A 24,588-nucleotide genomic window follows, 5' to 3' on the forward strand; every position below is an offset into this window, starting at 1 on the left:
CATGTCTGCACCACAATATTTGATCTGGAATCGGATTTTAACACACAATTATCCTTTCTTTTTTTTTAAGGATACTGCACCTTCCTGCAGCTTGAAAATTGTGATCTTTCTTCACGCTGCACAGCTCCCATACAAGCAGATGTCAAACACTTCTTTTGAATTTGGTGTGCCTTTTTCCCTGCATTTTAAATTGTTGTTGTTGTTTTTTTTTTGTACCAACTAGCCTCAAGAATAAAATTTCTCCAAATGCGACAATGGAAAGTTACAAGCACAAAACATTTAAAGCTCTATTTTGAAAGAATGTGCAGGCTCCTTTGTCAGTCTGTGCCGCTAAAGGATTCTTGTGTTTATCCGCTGGATTAAGTGCACTTCTCCTCAGGTGTATGCAGACGGCTGCTCATTTGTTTGTTTCTCCCTGAGGGAGTTTGAACAAAAGCGCAAAGGTCATTTTGACAGACCTCTTCCCCTTTCAAGTTATTTGTTCTCTTTGTTCTTGCAGAACCGCCACACCATTCATTCCTTCATGTTTGGGTGCGGGAGGCACAGGTGAGAATATTAACCACTCGGCATGATTTTTGAAAACAAATGTTTCAGCATTAAAAAAAACAAAAAACAAAACTATGTTATGAAATCGGAGGATAAATGGGATTTGTGGGAATAAAGGATTCCACACATGGCTCTTTAACTCCAGGGCTTGTGTGTCCTGGGTGAAAATATAAAATAACCACAAAAAAAACCCCACCCTGACCTGATTAAACTCATCTTGCCCGCTCTCTGTCCAACACTTACACCCTGTGTCCAGCGTATGAACTACAACATCCTCACGGATAAGATCAGAGTCGTCCCCGTCCTGACAAAACCACAAGACAGAAAAAAAAAAACCCAACCTCTTTTGATTTTTTTTATTATATCAAAATACAAAAATTTCAGAGGAAAAATTCGTATGGGACTAAGCATTTGAAATGATATGGTGACATGAGTACAGCACTGCGTTCATATTCTCACAGACATGCCATAGATAGAGCATAGATCATGTGCTAGGCCCGTGTCTACGTCATGAGGAGCCACCAGGAGCTGTGAGCCTGTGCATCTTTTTTTGTTTGTTTGTTCGTTTTTTTTTTCCCTTTAGAAGGCTTTGCTATCATTACAGCCAGGCCAGATGTGGGGTGCTTTTAGTTCATTAAGTTTTGTGTTTTACTCCAAAAAAGAAACAAGATCCATGGCAGTTGAACATGAAGAGTGAGTCAGACATGATCTATACAGAATTCACTGGACAGCAGTGGCAAACGAGAAATAAAAGTAATACAAATATTATACATAAGGCTTTGGTACAGCACCATACAGTATGAGTTAATTGCTCACAGAAAGTTAAGTGAAGCTTAATACCTGATGCGGTGACAGATGACGAGTCTAAAAACAGACCAACGAAAAGAGGAAACATCAGGTTATCATTTTTAAAACAGACAAAAGTTTGTTTTTTTTTTTAAAAAAAAGGTTTTTGCTTTGAAGTATTTACATATGAACATCGTTGAAGACATGTTTCAACTAAGAGAAGAACAGTATGGAAACAGATTTTAGCACAAGGAAACGTAGAATACAGAATGTAAACAAGTGATGAACAGCACGGAGTTCAGAGGATGAAAATGAAATGTATATTTTCTTCCTTTTAAGCACTACGTGGCTTGCTTGAGTATGAGCATTTAGCTAAAACAGTTAACGATGTAGTGCTTATTGTAGCCTACGGTAATAATCATAATAATAATCATAATAATCATAATAATACATTCTACTTTCTCAGTGCTGGTACACATGAAAAAACAGAGAATATAGAAAATACTACATATTCTATTTTCCGTCCAGTAACAACCAGCTCAGATGTCCATGAATGATTGCTAAATAGGCGTTTTTGTATTGTCTCTACATGCAAGATTAATACAATAAAAAAATCAAATCGGTTCTAAGTATCATCCTACCAGAAGCTAGTGATGCACTAAAAGCTGTAAGCAGAAAAATTGGAGAGCACAAAAAATAAAAAAGATCAAATCAAACTGAGCTAACAGTACGTCCAAAGCAGCCCTCGTTAAACACTGTACATGTTTCTTTTTGAAAATGCAAAAAAGAGCCCGGAAGACGACATCCATTCTGAAAAAACCCACGGAGAGGACGCGAGTTAACGGCGTCCCCCACACACCAGCGATGCATACAAAGGTGGTCTGACGGTGACTCGTGGCTATACTGTACAGTACTAGTGGGAACTCTAGAAATGTGGCAAGACGACTCGAGACGCTGCAGTAGTAGTGTGCTTGAAAAAACAGTGCTGCTAACCAAAGACTGACCTACAGGAAGTACGTGTGTGTGTGTGTGTGTGTGTGCGTGTGTGTGCGTGCGTGTGCGTGTGTAGAAAAGATCCCCTTCATGGCCTGACGATGCTCTCAGATTCCCTCCCATGTGTCCTGTGGTGCAGACTAATCAAAATCAGGTATATGTTTCCTCTTTTAGGCTGGGTTAATATTCTCAATATCATCACAAGTATACTTTAGAGAGGGTACCTTGGAAGCACAGACAGACATTGCAAACACACTATAGAAACAGGTCATCTTGAGTTCATTTGAAAGTAGCATCACAAATCTCTATTATTGAGGTTATACTACTATTTTCCAGTATTGTCTATCACTGTCATCACACCATGAAACTGTTATGATAAGGAACTATAGCGTCTACCGGAGCTAGTTTAGTTGTTCAAACACACAAGGGCCGAAACCTGTGGAAAAAGAAAGAAGGAAGAAAAAAAAAAAAGGATTAAAAAAAAAAAAGAATTAAAAAAAAAAGTTTCTATTCTACAGCACCACAAAGTTGAACATAGCACCAAGTCATAATGTTCAAAGCAACTATGCCCTATCACACGTTTTCTTTATCAAACTAATGTAAACACAATTTCCTCCACAGTACGTATTGTACATGACTATAGCATGTCTGTAGAAAAAGGTCTCCTTCAGTTCATTCGCTTTGGACACCTGAAGGTGAAGAGATCTGAAGTGAATCTACATGTGTGCTCATGAACGGGCAAAATACAGTATTACTTGTTCCAGAAATATTATAGAGGGCGACACACTTCTGCTTCTAAAGCTTTTTCCAATGAGCATTCACGTACTATACATCAGAGAAAATACTACTCAACTTGTGCAGCCAGCGGGCTATGGCAATAATACATTGTACGGTACTAACATTAAGATTTCTTCTCTTCTCCGACAAAATAACGTTTTGCTAAAGTATGACAAATGAGGCACCTTAAAATGTTTTAAAAACATCATTCACTTAAAGCCGTACTGTAAGCAAATACTTTTATATATAATCTAATTTTTCTTGGGATCCTCTCGACATTTTCATACATCCTCACCCTTTCTGTAAAACATGGTTTGATTTATCTTTACAAATACAATACACACCATGTACAGTACATAACAAATATAGATTTTTTTTTTTCCTTCCTCCTCGTATCTTACATGAAACGAATTTAAGGTAGAATATGCACTTTCACTTTTCAGGCAATCGTCACCTTCTCACGTGTCAAAGAGATTTCAGCAGACAGTTGATTATTGATTTCTCTGATTTGTTAGCAGGTGGGAGGTTTATCTGATATGTCTGTCTTTGAGTGATTGAAATAGCATAAAGTAAAAAAAAAAAAAAAAAAAGAAGAAGGAAATATTTGCTCTTTTTTTTTTGTAGCTGTCAGAAAAAGAAGAAAAAAAAAGGAAAAAAAGAAAAAGGAGCTCAGTTGGGAACCTGCGTGGGGCCTACCAGTTCCATTTGGACTTATTACGCCAACTGGCGACCTCACCGATCGCAGCTGCACCATAAACAACGTTAACGGTCATTCAATGTACTGTGACATCGGGACATTCATTTCCTGTACAGCAAAACATACATTCATTATCGGTTAGTGTCAAAAATTAACACACATACAGAGAAGTAGCTAGCAAGTAATATACAGTTGTTAAAGATAAACAGTCAGGGTGGCCAGTGTTGGAGTAGTTTTCCATTGCTTGTAACACTTTCCGTTTTAATGAGGCATCCTCCTCTAACAGCTGCTGTTAAACATTAACATCCTTGCTGTACCGGTTTGTTCTTTTCTGCATGAAAACGCGCGTACAGGACATCTGTACGTTTCCACTGAAGTTCTAGTTATTGATTTGCCTTTTTTTTTTTTCCTTTTTTTTTTTAAATAAATGTTTGTTTTTTTTTAAACCCAGATATGTCTCTTCCTCCAGGTTCTGTCCATTGACTTGGATATACACAGCTGAAGCAGCTACCCATTTAAAATATAAATGTAAAAATGTGGGGGAGAGAAAAAAGAAAAAGAAAAACAGGAGTCATGCATCCTCTGTGGCATTTTTTTTTTCTTGTGTCCTTGGCAGAGAAAGTAAAAACGCACATACTATAAGAATCCTCCTCGAGAGGGACAGGTATGAGAAGGCGACGAAAAAGGCAGTTGCTTCTTATGTTAGAAAAACAAGAGGAAAAGGCCAAAAAAGGCACCTTAAGATGTGCCACACTTCACAAATGATTCCTTAATCATGAAATACATACTACAGTACACTTACAATTCATCACCCTGTTCTTCTATCCCTACAAGTCCAACCTGTGTTGAGCGTGTTTTGATTTCCAGTTCTCGCGAAGGCTATGGTCTTTGTCTTAACACGGTGCCGGGATGAGCACTCCATTGAAGACACAGTTGTCTTCGTGGTTGGCATTGAAGAGTACATCAAAATTAACACAACATGTCAGCTGTTACTGATAATAAAAAGCTAGATAAAGTTAGGCCATATTATCTATCTGAATGAGTGTGGCGCGCGCGCGCGCGTTTGTGTGTGTGTGTGTGTGTGTGTGTGTGTGATAGAAACCTTTTTATCCATACTTTACATATGTAAAAAGGTCAAGTACGTACAGTATACCACAAGAATTACAGCAACTCTGCGTTTACTCTGAGGTATATTATGTGGTAAGAACCCTGTGTTTAAATACTGACACTATTTGTATTGTAGGAAAGGTAGACTCATGTCCGTGTCTGTGGACACACCAGGCTTAACAGTACACCGTATCACTGAAAAACCTAAAGATATATGGACCCCAATGACCAGTGAGTGAAAAATCTTTAACGTGTTGTGACATACTCAACCAACACATTTTATTACTGTAGGAGGAAGCTGAATTCCCTTGTTTTACTATTTATATACATTATATATTTTCAAGTGAGATTCCTCAGAGACAAGTAGAGGTGACGACTCAGGACAGCATCCTGTTCTTGTCTTCAAATTTCTAACCCCCAGTGCACTCAGACTGATGTTTCCTGCTCCCCAAACACAGGTTAGAGATGAAAAGAGACTTGATACAGAGATTGGGGCGGAGCAGCAAGGGCTGAGGTGGGGTTTAAGTCGAGTCCAATGGCTTGGCCTGTCATTGACAGTGGTGGGCACGCAGGTCAGCGGAGAGTCCCGTAATTCGGGCCCTCAGAGTCCGCACTGGCCAGAATGCCTGTCTGGTCCTCCTCCGACTGTCTGCGATGTAGGAAGGAGGTCAAGTAGCGATAGGGGTTCTTCTTATTTTGCTTTTTCCTCTTCCTGTGAACGTTGAGATCCTCTCCCTCTTGGGCTGTCTGAGATTGCTGCTGGGTCTGAGAGGGAGACACACCTGCAAAGAGAAGAAGCGCACCGGTAACTAGACAGAGCTCAGACGGCGCAGACCTCGGCCGAGCAGGCTGCAGAACATCAGCATTAGCAAAATCAATCATACCTTTTACCCCCAACCGCCAAAAATAGTCATCGATCCACCACCAACACCATCCGTACCACCTCCAGGAGCTCAACACGTATTTCTCTAATTAAAATACATCACCTCTACGAATTTCAACAAGAAATTTGGTCCCACAACAGCAGACATCAGCGACCTTCAGCTGCTGAGGTCTGGGGAATTCTCAGCAGCAGTGAGGACAGACACTGACAACCTCACACCCTTTTGTCAAACACACGACGTGCACACCCAACTGTCCTCCGCGGTGAAGAAAATGGAGACGCAGCAAAGAGCTTAGTGACAAAAATGAAAGAGCCTCTCTGCATGTGTGTTATGGTCTGAGAAATACTTTTAACAAATACTATCCTGTGTGTGTCTGACATTGCTTGTGTAGGAAAACAACTAACACATAGAAAGCTTCAAAACATGGCCTGCTTGGGAACGTACGACTATTTATTGTTTAACTGCTGGACACACGACGTCTCTCACAAACGTCCACATTATACCTGCGTGTGCTGAATTTTGGACCGTTACTGTCCAGGATATTAGTGATGTCATAAAGCCCACAAAGGAACTGTGAGCTTTCTCATCCTTCCGGTGTCAAACTCTGCACGCGCTTCATTCTGCACAGTCAATCTCAAACATTCAACTACGGGAGCAGGAAGAAAGACACATTATTGACTGGAGGATGACTTTAAAAATGGTTGCAATGTTTGATGTTTCAAACCTGATGTGTGTTCCGTTTCTGTATCTTTTTTTTTTAACTATTTAATTATTTCCACACATACTTAAACCTGAAACTAAATCAAAATCTTCCCATTAGTATTTGACAATCGAACACACGCGGACGTGGCCGTGGTAAGACCGCACCGCCCACATATTCTGGGTAAATCTATGTTCTGTAATTGACTGACTAACCTGTTCTCCTGCGGGACGTTGTGTTGTTATTGTTGTTGGCAGCCACGCCCTTGGCTTTCGTGATACAGTGGTGTAGCAGTGCTGGTAAGCTCTCAGACCCAGCAGGATCACTAGACGCACCTAGAGGTTCCCTGAGAAGAGCAGAGAGGAACAGCATACGTTGCTCTGCATTAATCCAACAGGCGTGTTCACTCCTGTCTCAGAGTGAAAAGACAGAATGGCACTTGCATGGCTAGTTCCAGTTAAGTGCTATCATATGATTTGATGAGCTCTTGCACGGCTACTGAGAGCCCTTTCACTAAGATGATGAATTTCCACTTTCTATCTGCGTTGATGGATGACAAAAGTTAGACACGAAGAGGGAAAGAAAAGAGAAGACGAAGAGAGAAAGTGAAAGCGAGGAGGAACAGTTGACAAAAAGTGGATTTGGTGAATTTATTGGCTCAAACAATCATTACATTAAAGACCCAGTGCTGGATTGAGGTTCCATTTTGGCTAAATTTGAGCCACTCCAGGTGACCTTTGATTCATGATCAGGAGGTTTGGTTGTGCTGGGATGAAAATAAGCATCATAGCTGCAACTAAGTTCTGGGCCTTTAAATAGTGACTGCTTCAGAAATGTTGGCAATATTGGTCTCTTCGCTATATAAAACTCATAAAATGAAAATAATCGCAGGAACTGTGAAATTACTGTTCCTGAAACTCTAATTGACGTTCCTCTGATAGCACTTTTTCACGCTTCACAGGATGTGCATCAGTAATTTCGTTTGACAAATTGCGCTAACATGCAAGCATGTGGGGAGGTTTCTGTTTCAAAATAGAACACAAATATGGAAATTTTATTCAACTCTCACACACTATTTTCATTTCATGAGTGATACATGCTAAGTTGAATGAAAATAATCCTTGTTCAAGTAGCAAAATAATCACGAGTTCAAGTATCTTCACTCTATGCAGTTTTACCTCATACCGAATACTCTGGTTTTGTTGTCCATCTCTAACAGAAAGATGCAATGCAATTTAGTTTCCTCACCAACTCTTAACATTAAGGGCATTTTCACTCCTGTTGACTAATCGCTCAGGTCGGAATCAGTTGCTGAGCTCGTCAGCTTGAAGCATTTTGTCCTTTTCACACTGCGTCCGGGGCAGGAGCAGAAAGAGTACACATAACAAGCAGGTCCTACGTTCTCGACTGGAGCAAATGTACTATTCTTATGAAGTTATTTGTTCATTTTTGCATTTTTTTTTCTCCCAACTACAGTTTGGACGCATCCAAATATTCTCAGCACACTTGATTACAAGGCTAGTTTAGCCCAAACCAGCTCAGATCACCCTGCAAACAGACTGCACCGGCCCGTTGATGTCACAGAAAGGTTTTGTTTTTTTGTAAAGATCTTGGTCCAGGTGGATTAAGTGTGATTGTTGTGTTCATACCTGCCAAAATGAACCAGTTTGGAGTGAAAATGCCCTTAAGTTCAGATTCAGGAGGCTCAAATGTTTTGTTTTTAGTTTTTTTTTTTTTTTTGGCCTTTCAAAGAACTGCGCAACAAACAGCTTCAAAATCTGACTTAACGCCCAATTAAGTCAAGTTGTGGCGCCCAACATGTACAAGGCAAAGAAACAGAAAGCTTTAGAGATGCAGTCCGTCACTTGTCACTGTGGAGAGAGAGATTGAGAGGCATTAGCAGAGAGGGGGAGACACATCTGAGAATCAACAGTCCTGGACAGATAGAAAACTTCACCATTAAACTGTGTTCGGAGGCCACAGTGTGCTAAATATCGTACATTTCCATAGACATAAACACTGTACAGCACACTTTCATAAACATGAACACTGCGTACAGAGGCTTCACCATGCTGACGGGAGGAGATGGCAGGAAGAGGAAATGGCCGTTAAAGAACAAGTCACATGACAGGAAGAGGAAATGGCCATTAAAAACAGTCACATGACAGAAAAACGAAAGCACTTAGGACAACAAATGTGACAAAAAATTTAGTTTGAGAATTGTTGTTATTTGTTTGGTCATAGAGAGAAGTTTAGAGAATGCATGCATGGCATTTTGCACATGGAACAAAACTTTAAAGGGGAATACTCCAGTCCATCATACATGTGCGTCCTCTAGTGATTCAAGGCTTTTTTTGTGCAGGGAAACATTTTCAGACAATCCAAAGACAAAATCAAATGCTTCTCCAAGGTCCAAAACCACTCCTGGAGCCTAATTCCTGCAGCCTTTGCCACAGCAGGCGTACTGTGCCTTGGAACTGTATTGGCAAACGTATCCTGCGGTCATTGTTAGCGTTAGTTGTACTTCACTTGAATCCAGCACAGAGGCACAACCCAAAGCAATTCCCCTTTAAAGGAGAGAGTGATTAGAGCCCTCCCCCTGCTGACCCCTCCCCTCTCAGACATGGGTCCGACCCTTACCTATTGCGGCGTAGGGGACCGGGTCACAACAACGCTGCCCAGATAGCTGAGATCAATCAAAAACAAATCAGGTAAGACCCTTACCCTCTATAAAGCAGCAGCAGCCCTACAAGCTACGATCCCTTAAAGGCCATTGATAGTGCAGGAGCAAGTCTCGGCCTCACGGCCTCGGCTACTGTGTGGCGGGAGGTTCTAGGGCTGTGAGGTGGGTGTGAGGGGCGCAGGAACATCTACGGCACAGAAATGCAGCGGGGCATCAAATTGTATGTGTCTCAGCAACAGTTTTACATCGGCGTAAAGGCACTTCCTATGTGTCTGTAGGGGCACTGGTCTAAATTTAATGGAAAGTTTAAAATCAAAAAAAAAAAAGAAAAAAAGAAGTTATGGTGAGATTTTAAAATCCTGCTTAATCTCAGACGGTGTTGCAGGTTATGTGCAAGAGCTCATTTTGATGGGTTCCACTTCGTATGAAGGAACCCTTTACTGGGGGTCGATAAGTTGCTGCTAAATGCTTTGTTAACAGCAAATGAGTTGTGCTCCATAGAAAATACAAATTATTGTTAGGTAATTCCTCCAATGTAAGTTTGATGTCAGAGATTTCACAAAGTGGCGGCAGAGCATTTGAAGAAGAACATATTCTCTATTAATTACTAACACACATTAAAAGTACAATACATGCTAGGTCTGCTTTGGGGTTATTAGCAAGCGAGGCACGATTGACCACTTTTAAGGTTTTTCTTCTCTTTTTTTTGCATTTATATCTGATGACTTGATGGATTGTTACCCTTTCATAGATGTTCCACACTCCTGTCAACCCACATGTGGTTCATGTTCATGTCTGTTCTACAAAGTAGCACTGAACCATTTATAAGTAAGTTGCTGACTGCTCAACATGAAGATACCTCCTGCTAGCGCTTGAAACGTGATGTCGTCATCTCTTGTTTTAATCGGCAGTACTTAAAAATACCTCTTTTGATCATCCCAATTAGAAAAATGGTACAGTTGTTTTTTTTTACAAAAGCAGAGAACCAGGTAGTGAACTTACTTTTTTAATGCGTTTTCTCGAGAAAACAAGATAATGAACTTGTCATCTTGAGACACAAAGCATTCGTTTTCTCAAGATTGTAAGGCGAATGAACCCACGATCCTGAGAAAAAGGGCTTAGTTTTCTTAAGGCAACGCAATACCAACTTGAGATCTTGAGACAACTGCATCAAAAAGTAAGTGAGCATGCTTGGCTGCGCTCACCTTCTGTAGTTTTGAACAAAGGGATAAACGTCTTTCGAGTTGGAATCTAAATGTTCCAATTGTTCGTTTTAGAAGTGAGTAGTATATTTCAGTTTTCACATGCCATCAAACGGTCAATACTTATGTAATTTACGACTGATACAATTTGTGCTAAATGCAATTACATGCTTTCTGCATATTAAGGAACAATATGCATGTTAATTATGCATAAATGGAAACATCAAATTAAAACTGGATAAAGTACTGAGGAAATTTGGAATATAGAGCAGATGGGGAGAGAAGTCTCCTCTTTAAATCAACATGTGACTACTCTCTAGTGGAATGGATCACCTACCCTGAGGCTGATATCTGGAGCTGAGAGGGCTCTGAGGGTAGCATCTCCTCCTCTGTCCTTCTCTGGGATGGCCTCTGCCCGAAAACATCCCTGCCCTCTGGAGGAGGAGAAGGGGACTGGGAGGGATAACTGGCTGCAGTGGAGGCATAGGACATGTGGGCGTGGTAACTGGGGCTGGGCTGCTTGGCGCTGTGGCTCTGAGTGGGAGAGGCAGTCAGGGAGGACCTCCGGGAGAAACTGACCGTGGCCGAAGACTGCAGGGTGATCTCAGGCATCTCCAGAGACCGAGAGGTGCGGAGGATGCTGGGGCGCGGAGGGGGGCGCACTAGAATATCTGGAGAACCTGGCTGGGTGCTAAGGGGACTTTGGGAGAGCGGAGAGAGACGGGAGGGCTGGAGTACTAGAGGGGGTAGGCTGGGGTCTGCCCGGCGCCCTGCCCTCGGGCTGAGCCAGGACTGAGGGCTACTACTGGGGGCTGTGCTTGGGCTCCCTGCACGGGCTGCCGGGTCAGGGTAAGGCAACACTGGTACACCCACACCGTGGGCCGTGTGTCTGAGCTGGCCGAGACTCTGGGCCTGTTGCATAGCTAAACGCCTAACCGGAGGCCCCAGGGGCCTGTCTCTGCCTGGGGGAGCCACGGGGACCTCCAGCTGCAGGAGTCTAGGGCTTGTTGGATCCTTTAGGGGTGGGAGGTGTAGGTGACTAGGGGGGAGCGAGTGAGGAGGGTACGTGGGTGGGTCAGGGATGCCCTGGGGATGATGTAAGGGATGGGGGGGTGGATATATGAACCGTGGACCCTCTAGACCCAGGAAGGGTAACTCATGAGGCTGCCAGCTCTCAGGTGAGCGAGGAGGAGGGCTGTGTGTGTGAGACAGAGAATGGCCGGAAGCAGTATACTGATGGTGCTCCATCTCGCCACTCTCCTCAGGGATGGAGGGGTAACCAAAGGGCCCCTCGGCGGTGCCTGGGGGTGATGACAGAGCGGAGCTATGCGGGCTGATGTCAGGCATGTAGAATGGTGGTGGAATCCCTGATTCAGTGCGGCTGCCTAGATAACCATAGAATGGGCCCTGGGGGAAGCCCCGGTAGCGGGAGGATGGGGCCTGCCCTGAGGCGTGAAGTGCACTGCCCTCTGCAAAGCTCATACCTTCCATGGGCCTGTGTAGACGGGGGCTGTAGGTGGGGGGCTGCGTTGACTCCAGGCTGGAGGATGTTGGGGAGAGCTGCGGCCGCAGGGTGGGCATGATGGGTGGCAGAGGCCCGGGGTCAAAATCATTCTCCTCATCAGACTGACGAAACTCGGGGTACATGTCAGATTCCTCTGCGAAGGGAAAGCCCTGGATGCGACGGGGTGGTGGGCTGCTCTCCATGACGAAGCGGCCATCAGGGCCACGACTTATTAACTCAATAGGCGTGGTGACCTCTGCCTCATGCTTGGACACACTGTATTTCTTGCTGGCTATGGCACGCTTGGTTTTCTTGTAGAAGGACAGCTCTTTGTCTTTTTCTCTCAGAGGGCTGGGCAGCTTCCTGACGTACAGGCCTGGACCGTGGGAACCCTCTGAAGAAAGAGAGCGGGGCCGAGATGGAGGGGAGCTCTCTGGACTTATCTTCCCCGATGATAACCTGACAGAGAGAACCAGGGCAGACACACGGTTTGGCTCAATTCAACAAACAGCGCGACCCTACGGAAAAGTACGAAAATAAGATTCAAAATCAAACAAACACCTACAATGCCGTAAAATAATGGGCATGAATGCAGTTTCATTCCTAACAAACAGATGACAAGCCAAAGCACTCTGTTACTGATGCCATGATAATGGGCTGCATTATAATAACAACCAGTTTATGGTGGCGGCATCATCCTGATATGACAGCAGCTAATGAACCAAGCCAGAAAGAAGGGATGAGGGGAGAATCAAAGACGCAACCATGACAACCGTATCACAGATCTACTGACTCTACATCTTCAGCAGACGAGAGACCAATTTCCATATGCTGCACCAAATGGTGATATGAAGAAAGCAGATGACATATAACCAGGCCTCATTTGCCCACACCAGGAGCAGCATAGTCAACACTTACTGGGTCACTGAATGCATCAGGAAGACATATTTTATAGAATGCATATACACAGTACTGTACTGTACATGCAGCTGAGCCGATGCAATTTAATCCCTGAATGGTGTGTGAAAGTCTGTGCATGCAGAAATGCCAGCGGTAGGCTTAACAACAACAGCTAGTCATTGTCAGTAGATCATTTCTGTGCAATGCATTAACCATGCAGCCAAGCCAGTGCAGTGCAGCACACTCTGGGTTTTGGTGCAGGCAGGCACTCACAGGGGGCTGGCGGGCGGGGGCAAGAAACTGCTCCTGGCAGGCTCGTCCCAGCAGGGCTCTACCCCTGGCAAGGGGGTGAGAGGAGGCCTGCGATGGGAGACAAACGACATGGGCCTGGTTCGTCTTTTACTACGAGTGCAGGAAGGACTAAGAGTGAACTCCCTGACCTGCCTGGACCATTTCATAAAATAAATAAAAGTGTCGGATACTGAAAGTTTACCAAAAGCCACAGGCAGACTTTTTTTTTTTCTGGAATGGGATTAACACAGATTACTGTCACAAATGAGCCTGTGTTGAGATTGAAATGCAGTCATACATGTACATAAGTATTACAGACAGACAAATACACACATGTGGCTGATACTGTACATTAAATGTGCAGCTAAACAAAATTAGCATTATTAAACACTGAGAATCATGCAGAAAGCAGACAGCGTTTGAGGTTAAAGAACACAGATGGATCAAAAATCAATACAGATACTGCGGCTTGGGCACTCAGGGTAATGTGCTTAAAATGCTGACTTGACTGCTCTGAACTCTTAATCCACCCACGATCTGCAAGAGGTTGCTACTGTGCATGTTCTTCTGCACCTCCTAAATACCTCAAGCATTACATCCATGTTTTTTTGTTTTTGCTTCGTCCAGGGCTTTTTCTTTTGTGCGTCTTACACATTTTATACTTCCTATGCATTTAGCCGCTAAATCCAGTGGCTGGCTTTGGAATAAGCTGAACTATGGTATGATTTACATGGTGAGGTGCAGAAGAAGATACACAGTCACCGCTGGCAGATTGGAGGGTGTCCTTGGCTTTACTTACGGTGACTCTATGCTTTTCCTGAAGTGTGTCACCGACAAGGGAGGATCTGAGAGGGCAAAGACATTTTAATTCAGCATTTCGTCAGTCCAGCGCCACCAGTAGAAGTCAGACAAGAACTACTGGATGTAGTTCGTCAATAGGCAGGCTGACATACCTGGTTTACGCTTGAGTTTGCGACGGTGCTGCTTATTGACAAAGCAAGCTGCAAGAGTGCTGAACAGTACTGCCGCCGCCAGAAAACAGATAGTTGCCACAACACCCGCGACCACAGGCCGCGCCAGCCCCTCATCAGCCACTTCCGCAGGGGGGAAGGGGTCTAAACAGGGAGGTTACAAAAACACCCATCTATTCATTTCACTTGAAGCGTGTCAATTTGTCATCCCATGTTTGTGAAGTAACGCACCTGTACTAGACACTCCCACTACGTTGCTGCTCTCACTGATCAGGTCATCCATGACAGCCATCACTCGAAACTCGTACCAGGATTCCTGTCAGACAGACACATCAAACACATCTTTGTCTTTTCTTCATCTGTTGACTCTCGGGTTTACAAAGAGAAAAATATTAATTATTTAATGTATAAATTTAACAGTCCACTGTGACTTGGAGGAATCTGGTGACAGATATGAAATATAATATTGATGTTTTCATGAGCGCATGATCAAGAGTAATTGTGCTTTAATTAGAAAGAGGCTTCCAGATCTACAAGGGGATCAAGTCCTCTTCCACAGAGCCTGCCATGTTTCATCTGCAGTGGCCTGGAACGGACAAACATCACAATGTTTTTGGCACTGACACTGGTTTTACACTTGGAGTGGATACAGCAAATCTCTGGTCACATGCTCCCCCCAGTGGATTTGGACTGATTGTTTGATTTCTAGTTTGCTAACTGCATTAAAGCACTTGTGAGGAATGAATTACAGTACATATTCAGATACAGTGAAGAATAAGTGGCTGCTGGCGTTGGCTATCTACTTTGTGTCATGAGACACTGTAGATTCTTCTACACACTCGGGAATGTGGCAATGAAGCATGAACGTACTACACATACCGTAAGTACTTTACAAGCTATTTTTGTGGCTTAAATTGTAAGGGTACCTCAAAAGAGGAAGCAACAAACACAGCCATGTCTTTTCTACATATCTATGTGTGCTTGTAATTCACCTGAACAAGGTCTCTGGCTATAAGCTCAGTCTCCGTGGATGGGATCAGGTCGTCCAGGACCTCCCATCTCTCCCCGAGGCGGAACTCCATGATGTAACGGTTGATGGGTGAGGAGTGGTTGGCTGGAGGGAGCCACGTGAGGAGGACACCGTGCTGCGTGCGGTTGGCTGTGAGGCACCGTGGTGGAGTAAGGAGCACCAGTGGTTCTGGGGTACCCAGAGGAGAACCTGTGGAGCCAAGCAGACAAAAACTAAGATAGAGGACTTCAGTCGAGGTGCAGATAGAAACATCTCAGTGAAACGTAAGCACGGTTGAGAATTGAGAGGACACTTGGCTTTGATAGCTGTTTTGTAACAAATAAGTGGTGCATTGAGTTGCTCAAGAGGAAATACAGAGTGTGCCAGGATAAAGTGGAGTGGTTTAGCACTCTGAATGTAAAACAGACTGAGTTCTGAGAGAGCTGTCTCTACAGGGCTGACCTTCATTCCAAACAGCTAAACTATGCTGTGTTGCAACTTTACACACAAAAACAAAACCATTTTGATAAAGTTAGGAGCACCCCTGCCTCACCTGATTAGCGTCTTAACTCTGCACGATGTAAGTTGTGCAATGGTTTTTTTTTTGAACATTTTTATTTAATTCATCAATTCATCATCAGGGAAGAATTAATTTTCAACTTTGGTCCTTCTGCAAAATGTTACAAATAAAGACTCTGAAATAAAACACACAGTTAATATCGAAATCAAGTCCGAGTTTGAACCAGTTGTTAGCCAGGCATGAGCACCTGGGGGTGTGTGTGTGTGTGTGTGTGTGTGTGTGTGAGTGTGTGTGTCAGAGCTAGTGTCTTTCAATAGCAAGGTGGTCTCTAGTTTTTCTTAATTTGAAACAGTAATGCATACAAAAATGGGCCGCAAACACTTTTTCTATTAAGTTTAACAATCTGATAAATATAGGTTGATTTTTTTTTTTTTGCACACTTCAAAAATAAAAAAAAAAGTTTATGAGGATAAAAAGTCATGTTTAGAGTGAATTGCCATCGATCAATTTTGTGTGAAGCCTCACTGAGCTTCTGTTGAATGAAGGCAAGTTGCCCAACTTGGCAACGTTGAGTCTAATACTGCTTTACACTGTGACTACAGGAAGTACTGTAGAAAGTATGTCATAACTTCAATCAGCTCAGCTTGATTAAAACTGATTTTTTTTTTTTTTTAATAATTGATTTTGACCCATGCATGTATTCATCTCCAAGCCCATGTGCCGATAGGAACAACAGTCAATCCGTGCAGGGTCTTATTCTCAAGAGAGACTTTCAATGAACAGATATTTAAACAAGTTAAAAAATTTAAAAAAAAAACCCCTTCTCATCCTTCTTTTGTTAGCTAGGAGATTGATTTTATAGCTCAGACATCTTGAATCCTGTTTTCTTCAGGCCCCGGAGGCACGAGTTGGCTGAAACACAAAGGCGTTTCTCACAACAATTAATTTACAGAACTCTCTCAAAAGGATCAATGACATGTCAGCAACATAAATTGAACCGTCAACCCCAGGTGACGTTAATAACATTTACTAACAATGCCAGCATTCCATTCAGGTGAGCTGGTGCCAGGATACCAGCACACCTCAATGAAACAGTGCCTCCGTTTGCGTGGTTGTACCTGTGCGTGTCCTCAGGGTTCCCACGCTCATTCAAAACACTGGAAGGTCATTCAAATTTTAAAATCTAATTTAGCAATGAGTCATTTTGTCAAGCGTTTCAGTTCAGCGACGGATTTTTATGTGGGGGAGGCGGTTACAGGAGCAAAAACAGTATCTGTGATAGGAGCAGTACATTTTGGAAGGAAGCACAGAGCCTTGCGGTGTCAGACGGTTGGAACAAATGCAAATTAGAACCACGATATCAGAGTTCAATATGGAAGTACACCAAGCAATTTTAGCAGTTATACCACTAATTTTCAGGTATTTCTTTGTGTCTGAGTGCTCAGTTTATTATGTTTAAATGGTGAAAAAACATTCCTGTAATACAGGGCAATGAAATGACAAAGGGCCTATGATACTGAACTACTCAGAGGCTTTCCTGTGTAATTTTAGAATAAATACACATTAAATAACTAAAGTACACCTCTGTTCATGCGTGTAAAAGTTGTGAGTGTTCCTGTATGTTACAGGTCCTTGGAAAGTCAAGGAAAACTTTCTAAATGTTGATTGTGTAACTGGTTTTGGGAACCCTGAATGACAAGTACGGATGTCTGCAGTAGAGGGCCAGTGGCACTGATATGAATGACAGTGAGGAATATCAGGTGGCCTCGAGCTCCCAGGGTGCACTGGGCTCTGACTCACAGCGAAATGGCTTCCTTTCTAATGATTCATCAAACTCCCAGACATATGATTTGACATGTACTGTCTTTTCTAGTCAAACATAACTTAAACAATCTGATGGCTTCAGTTTTTAGTTTTAGGACGTTTCCTGGGTAACAGAATGCAAGAAATAGTCTAAACAAGACGATTAAAAGGTCACGGTGTAGTTTTTATCTCTGTGAATCCCGCAGTAACGCTGGCGTGTCTCCAAGTGAAGGATGCTTCAAGGTTTGAATCTGTCCGTGAAAATGAGTGTGAGGGGGAAGTACATACATTATACATGTGTTAATCTAAGCTACACTAGAGGGCAGTATGTTATATGAAGTATTACAAATCCTTAAAAATTCCATCTCAGTGCCAAGTCAGAGGAAAAGACATTGATGGGGGAAAAAAAAGAAAAGACGCTCTCAGTGTGTTGAAGGGACATTAACTGGTACCCACCTGCAGTGTTGACTGTCACGACTTCACTGAATGGGCCGGTGCCCAGTTTGTTTTGTGCCAACACACTGAACTGGTACTCTGTCCCAGGCTCCAGTCCTGGCACCACCAACCAGGTCTGAGCACCAGAAACTGGCATGGAATGCCAGTCATGTGGACCGAAGTCTATTCTCTTTGACCTGAGGACGGAAATGAAACGAGTTAAAAGAAAATGATGCATGACAGTAACGTGTAACACTGCGACTGTGAGTAAAATGGCCAACAAGAACATCGCGTGTGACCACACTAAAATCTTAGAATATCTCATCAGAGGTGAACTGACGGAAGTGTGGCTGGGCAGCCCAGCTATGTGTTTCAAAGGCGCTGTGAGCTCCTCAGTTGAAAGGGAACATCTTGTTCTTATTGGTGGTTTGCCAGATGTAACAGTGAAACCAGCTTCTGACCTCAGACGCTTTGATACAGTTTGAATTTTCACTTCTAACACTTAAGTGACCAGCTTCTATGATCGATGTGGGAAATAAGGTTTCTCCAGCATTGGAATAATACTGAATACACTGTTTGTTTACTGTGCACTGCAAAATAAAAATGGCAGGATAACAAATGCGTATGAATGTAAAAAAAAACAAACAAGCAAACAGCAACCTCTATTCGTGTTCTTGCTTCTGTCATTTCTCACTGACAGCAGGGACGATGTGTGTCACCCTCTACATCGACTCAACTCCTCTCACTGTCCTGACGACTCGCAGCACTAGCAGGTGGAAATCATCGTCACGGCAGCTCACGGATCCTGAGTGGGACGCCACTGCGGTGTCTCTCCAGATACACACCATGAATTATGCACGTCTTCCAAATACCCCGAGATTTAGGCTGTCAAAACAATTCCGCTCCGAGCCTCTGATTGGATTTCATATTTTATCGCCATTGCCAGGGCAGCGTCTCCTCCTATCTTCAACTAAGCCAAAAACTTCCCTGTGGTGTTTCCACATGTGTAGGCTGGTGACAAACTGATTCCAACTAAACTAAGAACACTCACACTGGACCATACCACACGGAGAACGTCTGCTCGAAGCCGCCATCGTAACCCGGTTCCCAGGACACATTAGCAAAGGTTGTTGAGGGCAACACATGGATATTGCCAGGAGCGTGCGGGCTGGTGCCTGTGAGATTTATAGAAAAACAGAAAGACTACATTTAAAATATGCAAGGGAGCACAATATTTGTAAAATTAATAACACTATGATATAATGAAGGTTTAGACACCATTTCAAAGTGCATTATCAATCTAGTCTGAGTCACTGATTGAGTTTGAGTCATATTTACTAGTCGTACCATTGTGAGTCAGAACATTTTGATGCCGTTTCCTTTAAAAAGCTGTGTCATGTGTCTGCCTGCTCAGTGGCTAATGTGTCGCTGGCAGAGGTGGGGACCAGTTTAAGGTCAAGTTCAAGAGCAGCCATGCTGCCTGCGGCTCTGCACATCCCACCCACCTTCCAACTGTGCTGTGTGGCCTGAAGCCAGCTACGTCTCACTGGGATACAGGAGAGACCTGAGCCTGGTCTGAGGAGCACAGCTGTCTCCGCTGCACTGTGACACCTGTCAGCAGGTCACACGGGGGCTGGCTCAGTGCTCCCCGCTGCACAAAAGTACAACAACTCCACAGGCACCGGAGCAGAGGCGACTAAGGCTGACTTACCCACTTGTTCAAATGTCAAAGACCAGCAGATAGGACAACACATGTATTAAGTTGGATGAGAATATTTATACTTTTATGTCTGAACAGTACATATGAAATGACAGCCACAAGACAATTAACTTAGCTACACATGAAGACTGGAAGCATACAGCTAGCCTAGAGTAGGTCTGTCCAAAGGTACCAACACTGGACGAACTAACTGGACCTGTAGCCACAGTAAACAATGTGCTATATTCTCTCTGGTTTGTAATCATTACAACAGAAGACCTGGAGATAGACAATGAGAGGTGCTTTCATAAAACACTAATGTCACATGAAATGTTTTTAAACAAAATATACTACAAATGTATGCTAAGAAACAAAGTATAAGTAAAAATGTGTTTACCTTTTGCAGCTACGGGCCCCAAATATACAGTGTATGGTATGTAATTCCATTTTTACAGGCTATATGCAAAGATGTATTCCAAAAAGATTTTGACTGCATTTAAGACATATGTTGTATGATATATCTGAATACTACATATTTTTCAAAAGAGCTAAATCTTCTGCAAGGTACCTGAGAGCAAAATAAAACTAAGAACAAGAATTGATTGGGACAAATCTGTTCCTCTACCATGATAGTCAGATGTCAGTAAGACTTAAGTACATGAGCGGAGAATCTACTTTTACTGCTAAAAAGAGATCATCAGAAATATATTAGAGGTGTTAAACATAATAACAATAATTATTTAAAAAAAATAAGTCATGATTTGTTGCACCATAACATTCTTTGTACCTAAAAGATGACATCTAAAATATCCAAACCTGATCTTTGTTTTAACTTCATAATTTTAAGTCAATCAATTAAGAGTAAAAAAAATGTCCTTGGTCCAATGACGCGACAGACAAAGGCTGTGCCGACTGTGTGTTAGCAGGAGGACGGGCGCCACACTGTAGTTACAGATTCAGGCTTTAAATTAAGCGTATAAAGCTATTACAGATAAGATTAAATGAAACTTTAATGACGCCCATGGCAAAATTGGGTAGCAGCAAGAAGATTAAGAGATGTGGATTACGTCTCCTTCATGCAAATCACTCAAACGACATGGCAAAGTGTGATCACAATGAACTCAAAATCACTATGACAGGTCAGTGGTTGAGAGCTGAGAGCACTGTGCAGACTGTTTGTACCGATGACTAGGATACGCGTGCTGGCAGTGATGCTTGTCACCACATTGGTGGCTACACACTCCCATTCTCCATGGTCCTCCTTGCTGAGGGACAAAAACTGTAAGCTGCCACTGGGTAGGATGTTGTGCTTACTCCTGCTTGGCTTCCCCACCTTCAATGGACATGAGAATTACAGTTACATGGTTAAGTAGCGGTGGACAAGCAAGTATGTCGTTTCAGTACGTGGGAAGGAAAAAGCAAACTCAAACACAGAGGATGACTTCGTTTCAGGACGGATGTGTTTGTCCACTGCACCTTTCTCCAGGTGATGGTTGGGATATCGGGATCTCCAGAAGCAGCACAGGGGATAACTAACTCTCTCCCAGCCTCCTGACGGTACTCCCCCCCAGGCCTCACATTAAAGTAAGGGGGATCCTTGACAGACACACAGACATGACGCTAAAGCAAGTAGAAACTCAACAGTACAAAGAACCCACAACAGAAAGTTATGTACCTTTAGCACCAAAGTTCCAGGGGGGGACATGCCCATGGTACCCAGGGCGTTGTAAGGCACACAGGTGTAGGTGCCCAGGGAGTCTTCTGTGGCCTCCGCCACCCGGATACTTCCATCTGGCATCAGGCTCCAACCAGGATACTGCAAGACAAGAAGGCTTCTGTAATCCTGGACCTCTACTGGGTTCCTTGTGTACTTTTAGGTCTGTTTTTCATGAAAACGAAAACATTTAAAACAAGGAGAACATTTATTTATTTATGGTGATGGATGTAACCGCAGCACATAGCAGCCTGTGACTGCTGTGAAAGAAGAGGAGAATAGACAGAATACAGATGGAATACTGGATAAAATGGTGACAGTCTAGTCGTTGTGGTTCCTATATTTGCGAAGATAGTATTTTGAAGTATTTGGGAATAAGCCCATCAGTGTACTGCCTAAACTATGAGTAATCTCTGCGGATGAAAACACTAACTGATCATAGAAGCTTGTTTTTAATCAAACCACTGCTTAAAAACAAATGATCAAACAAGTATTATTAACATGAACCTGAACCTGGAACATTCATATCAATTCATTGGACTCTTACGTTTGTGTCGGTAGCAGCACGTCCCCTCGATATGTTTTAAGACACATAAAGATACGATTCTCTGAATTATAATAGCGGTCAGATACGACCCTCAATTAAAAATTCATTATCTCAAACAAATCTAACTTACAACCGTCTATTTATGAATTTGCAAGAAATACTACAAGAAACAAGAAGCCTCTACCTTCACTGTCCCTGCTCAGTGTTTGTGCTCTGGAGGTTTCAGGTTTCCTTGAGGAAGCTGCAGACTGGACTCCACAGACTGAAGGTCAAGCATCTGAGTAAAGTAATGAGTAACCTGCAATATTTTTCTACTTGTTCTATTCTAGCTGCACTGTACCTTTTGTGAATTTTCTGGTTAAAAAAAAATCTGGTTTAAGAGAGCACGTCTCATCGTTAAATGTGTCGAAGATCTGATCAAATCAGACGTATTCATAACTCTTCAATTGAATTCCAGATGAATTCTTCTTCTTATTTTCACACTTGGACTTTTTTTGAATGACGAGAAAGAAAAGTGACGGATGTGAAAAACTAAAAAGACAAGCGGCCGGTGACAAGACGTAAGCAAATGGAAATGATAGACGGCTGAGTGATTCATCAAGAAGGCGACTGACCTTCTCCACTCGGAGAGGGTAGCCATCTTTCTCCCACTTCACTGATGTCACAGGTGGGTTAGCATCCACCGGGCAGCGGATGATGCCTGGCAGTTTCCGTGGGACGTAGATGACCGGGGGCATGTTGATCACTCGGGCAGGGTCTGAACACAGACCCAGGACATGGATGTTGGATATATACAACCAAATACATTCATGCCACTGTAATCAACAAAACCCGACTCGTAAAGCCTAAAATGTCTACATGCTGTAATGCCGTAATTAGCATCCAGTCTGGCCGCCTACATGTTAGGCCCACGATGGAATCAGTGCCTGTGGCTGCAATGCTGCAAATCCCCCAGCTCTCCCACATACTGTAGCACCGTAATCAATGACCAATGGTGACTTGGGAGCAAATTAGCCCAACACACAAGGGCTGATGCTGAGACATCAGATGGCCAGGAGTGCCGTTTCTCTCTCTCATCAGTCTCAGTTGATGAGCAGCATTTCGTGTAGAGCAGCAGATTCAAAAGGGACCAGGAAAAAAAAATGGAGTCTGAGGATAAGCCTGCCTTTATCTTTGTGCATAGGAATGAGGCTGCGTACAGAGAAGATCGTCATTCCACCATTAGGATCCATCAAGGGGAGTAAAATGGTGGAAACAAGCTCATTCCAAATGACAAGGGTCTAACTCTGCTCCCTCTCACTGACGTCTGACCTTGAAATTCGAGAAGGTTACTTTGTACTACAGCGTTCAAGCTACGCTGCCAAATAATACAGCAGCCTCCATACTGCTGCTGCTGTTCCCTCCTCACACAGCTCAGAGCCCGTCTCACCGCCCCTCCCCCTACACTCAGTTGCCACGGTAACACTCACACTGAACAGTCAGGTACGCTGATGCTGAGGGCGAGATACCAAGGCTGTTGCTTGGACTGCAGGTGTATTTCCCAGCGTCCTCTGGCTTGACCCGGAAGATGATAAGGGTGCCGTCGATGAGAATGCGCACTCGCAGCTTCAGATCACTGCAGGAAGACAGCGGATGCTTTGTCACACAATGTTACTCAAACACACCAGCAACACAGGACATGCATGTTTTCTTTTTCTTTTCTTTTTTTTTTTTGCTGAATTACATCAATGTGCCATAAGAGAGCAGCAGAGAGTCAAAGAGCCAACAGTTCTGAGTCAAGGAACACACAGAGCAGAGCAGGAGATTCTAATAAAGCTGCAAATTATTTTGATCACCAAATAATAAAACCTTCAGGTCTTCTGCTGTGAAACTAATTAAAATTAACGACAGTAAGTACATTTGTAGATAACTCTCGTCCAAACTAGTCTGCAGCAGAAACAGAGGCTGTGGCAGCAGTGCAGTGTCATGCATAAGTAGATTGAATGATGTTAGTATTAATTTCACAAGCAGTGGCGCTCGCTGTCTCTTTTCTAACCCTTTGACCTCCAGAGGGCTCAGACAGCTCACAGTAACGTGGATGGTATTTGTTGCAGTATTCTGTGGAAGATTTATTAACAATATTAGCATTTTTGCCCTCAAGTATCTGTAATATTCTGATAAAGTACCAGGATGAGCTTTTCAGGAAAAACTGAGCGTGTTTGAACTCATTTCCGTGGTCCCGCTGTGTTGCATGTCCAAGATAAAGTAGACGGAAGCACGGTGGACAAATACATGAAACGGCGTCTAAATGAACAGCTTGTGTTTTCAACCTCAGTTGGTTCCGGCCGTCAGTGAGCAGGTTGATCATCATCAAAGATGGTGGACGGGTGAAGCTCGGGTCAGTAAAGGCCTCATTAGATTTTGGGGCAGAACTGAACAAAGTGGAAAAACCTCCGTTCTTGTAAAGCTGATACCTCAGATACAGCTTGAGGGAATTTCCTCAAACTTGACACAAACATCCACTTAAACTCAAGAATGAAGTGAAAGGGTTTTGGCGTGACAGGCACACGCCGCCGTGGTGGCACATAGCCGCTACCTCTAGTTTTACAATCCCTAGGTGCCCTTCTGTAATCAGGATTATGCAAAAACTCTCAGCTTGATTTTCTTCAACCTTGATGGAGGGGTGGTGCACAGCTCAAGGAGGAGCACTTTAAACTCGGGGCGGAGAGCTTACAGCAGAGAATCTTTTTACTTTGGTCTTTGTGCCAGTTTGCACTTGAGTGCCGTAAACTTCACTTTAGAATTTTACTAGAACTAGAAGAATTTATTCAATGATTTTAA

At 43.2% G+C, this 24,588-nt stretch overlaps 1 protein-coding gene across 4 annotated transcripts in view; it reads right to left on the minus strand.

Annotated features, from left to right (window-relative positions):
• Window positions 1-937: 937 nt before the first annotated feature.
• igsf9ba (immunoglobulin superfamily, member 9Ba) overlaps window positions 938-24,588 on the minus strand; it is a 60,501-nt gene continuing 36,850 nt past the window's right edge. The window contains exons 7-22 of one of the 4 annotated variants that reach the window (XR_015118214.1): window positions 23,238-23,383; window positions 22,383-22,525; window positions 21,183-21,323; window positions 20,984-21,103; window positions 20,690-20,840; window positions 18,860-18,983; window positions 17,830-18,005; window positions 15,034-15,260; window positions 14,273-14,357; window positions 14,024-14,185; window positions 13,870-13,915; window positions 13,053-13,139; window positions 10,713-12,338; window positions 9,131-9,176; window positions 6,706-8,361; window positions 5,668-5,688 (exon numbers count right to left, since the gene is read on the minus strand). Coding sequence is in view for 2 of the 4 variants with exons in the window: in XM_086216688.1 (XP_086072814.1) it covers window positions 5,480-5,688; window positions 6,706-6,836; window positions 10,713-12,338; window positions 13,053-13,139; window positions 13,870-13,915; window positions 14,024-14,185; window positions 14,273-14,357; window positions 15,034-15,260; window positions 17,830-18,005; window positions 18,860-18,983; window positions 20,690-20,840; window positions 20,984-21,103; window positions 21,183-21,323; window positions 22,383-22,525; window positions 23,238-23,383 (3,574 nt within the window). In the remaining 2 variants the exon portion in view is untranslated. Of the gene's footprint in view, window positions 5,689-6,705; window positions 8,362-9,130; window positions 9,177-10,712; window positions 12,339-13,052; window positions 13,140-13,869; window positions 13,916-14,023; window positions 14,186-14,272; window positions 14,358-15,033; window positions 15,261-17,829; window positions 18,006-18,859; window positions 18,984-20,689; window positions 20,841-20,983; window positions 21,104-21,182; window positions 21,324-22,382; window positions 22,526-23,237; window positions 23,384-24,588 lie in introns of all 4 variants that reach the window. The other 3 variants (XR_015118213.1, XM_086216688.1, XM_086216689.1) reach the window with 3 other exon arrangements.

Source organism: Aulostomus chinensis, chromosome 10, assembly GCF_037954235.1.
Source record: "Aulostomus chinensis isolate RoL2024-O1b breed Wild chromosome 10, RoL_Achi_v1.0, whole genome shotgun sequence".
In the NCBI taxonomy this organism is placed as follows: Eukaryota; Metazoa; Chordata; class Actinopteri; order Syngnathiformes; family Aulostomidae; genus Aulostomus; species Aulostomus chinensis.